This window comes from Kryptolebias marmoratus, linkage group LG2 (genome assembly GCF_001649575.2).
Source record: "Kryptolebias marmoratus isolate JLee-2015 linkage group LG2, ASM164957v2, whole genome shotgun sequence".
Taxonomy (NCBI): domain Eukaryota; kingdom Metazoa; phylum Chordata; class Actinopteri; order Cyprinodontiformes; family Rivulidae; genus Kryptolebias; species Kryptolebias marmoratus.
In genome coordinates this window covers 12,772,705-12,779,987 of record NC_051431.1, presented here as the reverse complement: position 1 = coordinate 12,779,987, position 7,283 = coordinate 12,772,705, and the positions used below count along the sequence as shown (strand labels likewise).

The 7,283-nt window shown below is 38.6% G+C and overlaps 1 protein-coding gene across 1 annotated transcript in view; it reads left to right on the top strand.

Moving 5' to 3' along the window:
• Positions 1 to 3,561: 3,561 nt before the first annotated feature.
• Positions 3,562 to 7,283, top strand: part of dock10 (dedicator of cytokinesis 10) — a 65,583-nt gene continuing 61,861 nt past the window's right edge. Inside the window, exon 1 of the mRNA XM_037981360.1 lies at positions 3,562 to 3,806. Within this exon, the coding sequence (XP_037837288.1) occupies positions 3,699 to 3,806 (108 nt within the window). The 5' untranslated portion in view covers positions 3,562 to 3,698. The remainder of the gene's footprint in view (positions 3,807 to 7,283) is intronic.

Here is a 7,283-nt window from a genome sequence, read left to right as displayed (position 1 = left end):
TTCTTCCTTTACTTCTCCACATGATCACTATAAAAAAAAGAAGAAAGAAAAAGCATTTACAACGCATGCTTCCCTAGTAACTAGTTTGGCAAACTTAAAACAAAAGTTGTGTTTCAAGCGCAGGACCCATTTGCAGGACTGTCTGCGGGTCATTTTCTTGGCCTCCTAATCTTTGATGGCATGAAACAGAATTCTAGAGAAGAAACTTCACCCCTTAAGAAAAGACTCAGGAAAGACAGTTATAGTTCTTGAATGATCTTGGACGTTTAAAGTGAGGTTATGAAGCAGAACATTTATGATCGGTTTGTTTTCCTCAAAGGTTCTTTCTCAGCTTTAAATAAACACAAGTCTATAAAATCAGTCCAGTTTGGGTAACAGAAATAGATAATGCAGAAAACTTAACAAAGAAACTATTCTGGTTTTAGGCAATTTGTTACCAGCAGCTTCTTACATAAAAAAAAGAATCCATATGAAAAATACAAAAGCACACAGTTTGACACAAATAGCACAAAAAAGATGATCAGCTGAAGGATGATGAATCTCTCAGGTCCTGTTTCATTAGCCAAAGCACAAAGAAAAAAATTTAAAATACCTTCAGACTGAACTGTTGTTTAAAACTACTTTAACGGATAATAAAAAAAAAGTCTGTTTCCTTTCTTGTCAGCACATAAAGAAAGAAGGGTGATACATTTTGCACATTAATGTTAAGTGTTACTGATACAACAGATTCAAATTCCTACCAGTAATGCTGATAATAAAGACCTCTCTCTTCAACTTTGGATTTAATAAAAGCTTATTTACTATACATATAAAATAATGTGTTGTTTTTAATAAGCCCTGAATCAATTACTCTAAAAATGACAAACAGACTAGTAAGCTAAGATGTATGCAGTGACTCTATACGTATTCACCCCTTGGATGTTTTATGCTTGTATTGCTGCCATAAATCAATCATGGTTGATAAAATTGGACTTCTTTACAAAAAAACAAACAAAAAACATTAAAACCTTCAACGTAAAAGTGAAATCAAATTTCTAAAGAGTAATACTAATTAAACAAAAATATGTAATGTAAAGTAAGTCCTAAAGTACAAGCCAAGGGTTTCCCAGTCTCAAAACATCGCAGATAGTTTCATTTAATTAGAGTTACTCTGTCAAAATTGCATTACTATTATAGTGACAAAAAAAATCGTCTAAGTGCAGAGGCAACTGACTGAACCTTCATACCAACAAGTGTCCAGAAAAAAAACGCAAGATCCAAACAAGTTCAGATGTTACACATTTCAGACAAACTGGAACAACAGAATGGAGGAAATTTAAAACATGTCTTCCTTTGAAAACAGTAGTTTATAAACTCCTGGTCAGTCAGTGCAAAGGAAAACCTAGTTTTTTGTTGTTTTGTTTTGCTGCATTTCCAACTGATTCTTCCCTCCCTCACTTAATCAATTTATACAGCAACCTTATGTTTTACTGTTGGAGATTTAGTATTATTCAACCCAATTCCATTCAGTGCACTGAACTATAAATACAGAAGCACAATGATTCCTTAGACCAAGGGAAACAGAAAGTATCTGCAATTTACCTATCTTAAAAAGAGAAGTGTGTGTTACCAAACCTGTCAGTGAATGCAATTGGAGATTAATACACATATATATATATAATACCTGGTTGGTTATCAGGGGTGGACAAACCTGGTCCTCGAGGGCCACTATCTTCTTCTTCTTCTTCTCTTTGGTTTTATGGCGGTTGGCAAACAACTTATAGGTGCATTACCGCCACCTACTGGTATGGAGTGTGGATCAGGACGCAACTTAAAAAAAAAAAAAAAAAAAACAAACAAACCTAAATCCTCGAGGGCCACTATCCTGCATGTTTTCCTTGTTTCTCTGCTCCAACACACCTGATTCTTCTTCTTCTTCTTCTTCTTGACGGGTTTTTTGGCGGTTGGCAAAAAACAACACACCTGTTTTAAATCAATGGTTGATTAAAAGGCTTCTGCAGAACGTGAATAGGTAATTTAACCACTGAATCAGGTGTGTTGGAGCAGAGAAACAAGTAAAACCTGCAGGATAGTGGCCCTCCGGGACCAGGATTGCTCACCAGCTGATTGAACGTTTCCTCAGAATAAATCCGTGAGTTATTTGTGATGCGATACTGCCACCAAGAGAGCCAAGATGGTACATAAAAAGGTAAGAAAAGAAAAAGTGCAGAAATCACAGATACCTGAGTGTCTTCTGTGCCTTGGTGTCCATGCAAGCTGCAGAGTAAGTGTGCATTAGCTACCATAAACAACAAAAAAACAAAAGCGAAAAGGAGACAACTACTTAGAAAGTCAAGCTTCTGAGTCACCTCATTTGAAGACCTGTAAGCACCTGTATTTTGCACCTCTTTGTTTGTTCACAGCAGTCGGGTTCCCCTCAGGGCAGCAATTACTAGCTAGACAGGAAAACAATTAACATGAGCTAAACTCTCCTGACGTTGTGTTAGTGGGACTTTTTTTCTTTTAGCTTCGATAGAAAATGAAGAGCTTCACAGTTCACTGTATTCTCCGATTTTTTTTTTTAAATTTTATATTTTATGCATTCTACGAATATCCAGTATTTCGGCTAAACTTCGGTTGTCTCTGAGTGCTATGCTAAATTTGACCAGACCCAATAACGTGTAACTTCCGTTACACATGAGAGGGGCGCTGTTTCGCTCACTACCGGGGAGAAATAGAAAAATACAGAAAGAAAAATGGTTTGGGGACACTGAAGTATGGATCATTTTAGACAATACAAAAATACACAACAAACTTAAATGACATCTATGTCCCTGTACTGTAATTGAAGCTAAAAAACAAACATAAAAAGTTTTACAGCGATTCATGTAGTACTACAGTTGACCACTAGAGGGAGGCAAAACACCATTTTAAAGCAGCTGAACAGGGCTGAGTGTAAATTGTAATATGCATTTACGTAAAAGAAAGCGTCAAACCGTGGTGTTAAACAGAGTGACACTAATTCATGTCTTTAACAGAAATTCGACCAATACATCAACAGGGTATTACGAACAAAAAAAAGTGAATTTTTGATCAAGTTTTAAAGAAGTTCACATTTCTATTCGCCAAGGGGCGCTGTTGTTGAGGTGTATCTCTCATCAAACAGCTTCAACTGTAAATGCTGCCTCGATCGTGACTAGACTGCTGAGGAAGGGCTGGCATTTCAAACATCATCGTTAAAATTGGAACTGGCTACGAAGCGTCAAGTAAAGTTTACCAGAGATTCTTTTTAACGCTGTTTAATGGCAAATAAATATAGCCTCTATAAACACAAAGTGGGTCATAATAGGGTTAAACTACAAAAGAAAATCATATAAGCACAGAAGAATTAACGCTAAAATCATCTGCAGCACAGAAAGTTACAGGCAGCCTTCAAAATAAAAGCCCACCTCTTACTAAATTGCGCATCCTGGCTCGTGAGCGGTCTTTTAATTTGAAAGTAACTGCATTAGATTACAAACAGCTTGACGTCAGCACCGTAGCGCAGACAGACGTACCCTGCACGCCGCGCTCTGCGTGTGTGCGTGCGTGCGTCTCTCCGTGTGTGTGTGTGTGTGTGTGTGTGTAAACAGAAGGCTCATGTTAGGTGCGAGGGGGCAGGAACTGACTGTTGCAGAAGCCGACTTTGCGCTCGAGTCGAGAGCCGCTCAGATGCGGAGATGGCAGCCGAATCGAGCCGGAGATTCACCAAGAACCTGCTGAAGCCCGGGAGCGCGGCCGAGATTCGGCAGACGGCGTGCAACGCAGTAAGACACTCCGCAGTGACGGTGAGTGGACCGACCTGAGCCGACTATTGCAAAGAAATAAAGAAATAAAGAAACAGACAGACGAACACCAGGCGGTAGGTGTCAGTGGGAGCTTTAAGACACCAAGCCCACAGCCTGGAGGTGAAATGAGAGTGAATTAGACAGATGTGTTCGGGAGATCCGCACCAGCCGCACCGCAGCTGGACCCATCAAACCTGGCATTGACATTCATGTTGCATCTTCCTGTGCAGCAGCAGTGCTGTTCAGCTCTATTGATCCTGCAGAGGAAACAATCCAATTCCACCCAAAAAAAAAAAAAAAAAGACAAATCCCATCAGAACCATTGGCTCTAATCCCATTATGCTCCCTTAAACCGCTTATGTTCAATAGAGCTATAACTATAAAGACACCATTGGTTTAACTGTATTTAAATTTACCAGATTATTTAATTATTTTTTTTTCTCAAATGTAGTGAACTAGCCATTGTAGGATGCGGTTTCCATCTATCCAGCTGGTGCGTTAAACACCAGCACGCTCAAAAAAAAAAAAAAAAAAAGGTGGGGGGAAAACCTATCAAAAATGGATTGCGCCGAGCTTTATTTTACAACTCCTGGTGTTATTCTGCTAATAGGGAGTGAAATGTGAAAGATGTGCTTCAGTGGGTGTGTCACGCCTTGTAATGGGAAGCTCTGAGTGACAGATAACATCGTGGGAGAAGGGATGGTTGATCCAAGGGAGGAAAAAAAAAACTGAGGACACCTATAAGGATTTGTGTTTTTGATGATGCTCTTTTGATTCATCTGTCAGGAGATGCAGTAATCCTCCGGCCCTTTTTGGTGCACATTCATGTGGCCTTTCTGTGGAGATTATAGCACAGAGAAAGCCCCCCCACTCATGTCTTTTTTTTTTTTTTTGCTCCTCACTTCGGTGTTACTGTGTCAGTAGGACAAGAGGACTGCAGAGTGTATGGTGAGCGCTGGCTGCAACAAAAAGACATGTTGTAGTGTTGCATGATGAGAAGGCTAGATTCAAACAGTTTTGCTGCTCAGAGCGAATGGTAACGTCCACCAGTCTGCGTCTTCTTGCTGTAAAACTGATATTTTCCACAGATTATTGTTTTGGTCATTCCAATGAAACACGGCTACATCAAAATGGAGGAGGGAGTTTTTCACTGATTGACAAGAACTGTCTGACCAAAAACAAACAAAAAAAGAAGCCAAGTTGTGTAGTCCACCATTTACAGTGTTCAAAACGAACATTAAAAGATCATTTCAGACATTTTGAAGTGTGGTTCGGTGAAAAGGTTATGAATAAATAATATCCTACCTGTTGTAGACAAAGCAGAGTCTGGCAGGAGTGATGACCTGGAGCGGGGGTGTCAAACTCAGTTACACAAGGGGGACAAAATTCAAAACCTGGTCCTAAATCTCTATTTCTTGAAAAAAAGATATAAATTAACCTTGGCTTTATAAAATATGCCAGATTAACCATACAGACATACAATGACCTTTGCCCAAAAAGCATTTTGTGTAGAATTTAGATCACATGAAGAATAATAGATCAAAATTAAAGGCACATTTCCACACGTTTCTCATGCCTTCGTCTCCATCAAGAGCTTTTTCATGTATTATTTCTTAGTAACACATTTTATCACAATTTTTCAAAAAATGTCCCTCTCTAAAAACCGAACAACCTTTGACTTTGAAACAAGACGAAAACAGAGAAAAAGATCCTTAAAGCAGACTCTCTGTTGGTCTGAAGCACATTAACTCACGTCAGATACCTGACATTTGGAGGTTTCTTTCCAAATGAAAATCAAAGATTACTGAAAGTTCAAACGTATTTCTCTTGGCTTTAGAGTTGGCTGACTGACACGAGAAGTCCACACTGAGCATGCTCAGTTTTTTATTTTAAGCAAAATTGAGTAAAGGCAAATCCTCGATCTGTCACATGTTGGTGGGCCTGATAAAAAATGTTTAAAGTATTATCTCAGGGGACCAGATAAAATGTAAAAAATAAAAAGAGCCAGATTTGGCCCTGAGTTTGACACATGTGAGTTACAGGATAGTTCAAGTAAGGCGAAGACCGAAGTGGCTGTGTAAAGATCTATGGAATAACGTTTAATTAAAGTTTTGAGACTGGACAGCAATAAATCTACTTTGTTGTTGGCCTGGCATGGACTGGTTGTTAGCTGGTCAGTTCTTTGTTTTTCTTCAAACTGAGGTCGTTCAGAGAGCAATCTACAGCAGGTAAAATGAGCCTATTGACTGTGTGTGTATTGTTTATTGATTGATTCTTCCCACCAGTACAGTATTGGGAGGAAGGTAAATTAAACTCACTGGTTTGTTTTAATGACACCGGCGTGTTTGTATAATCCTCTTTCATCAATTCACCACACAACTGAGAATAAATTACTTGTTTGTAATTTCCCTTTATTGGATGCTTTTTAGATTTGTTTTAGCTCAATATAGGGAGTTTTATGGTGTTTTGTGTCGTGACTGCATCTGCATGTCAGAGCCAGTTTATTTATACAGCGCCAAGTCGCAACAAAAGTCGTCTCAGGGCACTGCACAGAAACCTTCACATATATTATAAAAAAGCCAATTAGTAAAAGTTATCTTTTAAGGGAGCCAGCCGATTGCGTTGGATCCTCACTTTGTTGTGATCTCCCATCCAGAGCAGAAGGTTGGTGACAGTGGGAAGAAATGACTCCATTTTAACAGGAAGAAACCTCCAGCAGAACCAGAACCAGGCTCAGGACAGGAGGCCATCTGCTTCGACCAGCTGCAGTTTGAGAGGACAGGAAAGAGACGCAGACAAACACAGATAGACTGGTCAGGTGAAGTTTCTATTCCAAGAAAGACAAAAAACCCAAACTTGTATTAATGATAAAAATAATTACAAATACAAACATTGAGAGCAGGGCGAGTAAAGACAACAGCTGAGTGAGGACATCTGGACAGTTTGTCCTCCAGCAGTCTAAGTCTATAGCAGCATAACTAAGAAATAGCTCAGGAAACCCAAACCAACCCTAACTATAGGATTTATCAAAAAGGTAAGTCTTAAATCTAATCTTATAAGTAAACAGGGTGCCAGCTCCATGAACAGAAACTAGACATTAGTTCCACCAAAGAGGACCCTGAGAACTGAAAGCTCTTCCTCCTGTTCTACTTTTAGAAACTCTAGGAACCACAAATAAACCTGCAATCTGAGAGTGAAGTGCTCTGTTAGGAAAAAATGGAACAATAAAATCTTTAATATACAGGTGCTGGTCATAAAATTAGAATATCATGAAAAAGTAGATTGATTTCAGTAATTCCATTTAAAAAGTGAAACTTGTATATTACATTCATACATTACATACAAACTCATATATTTCAAATGTTTATTTCGTTTAATTTTGATGATTACAAATGACAACAAATGAAAATCTCAAATTCATCATATCAGAAAATTAGAATCTTGTGAAAAGGTTCAAAATTGATGGCACCTGGTACC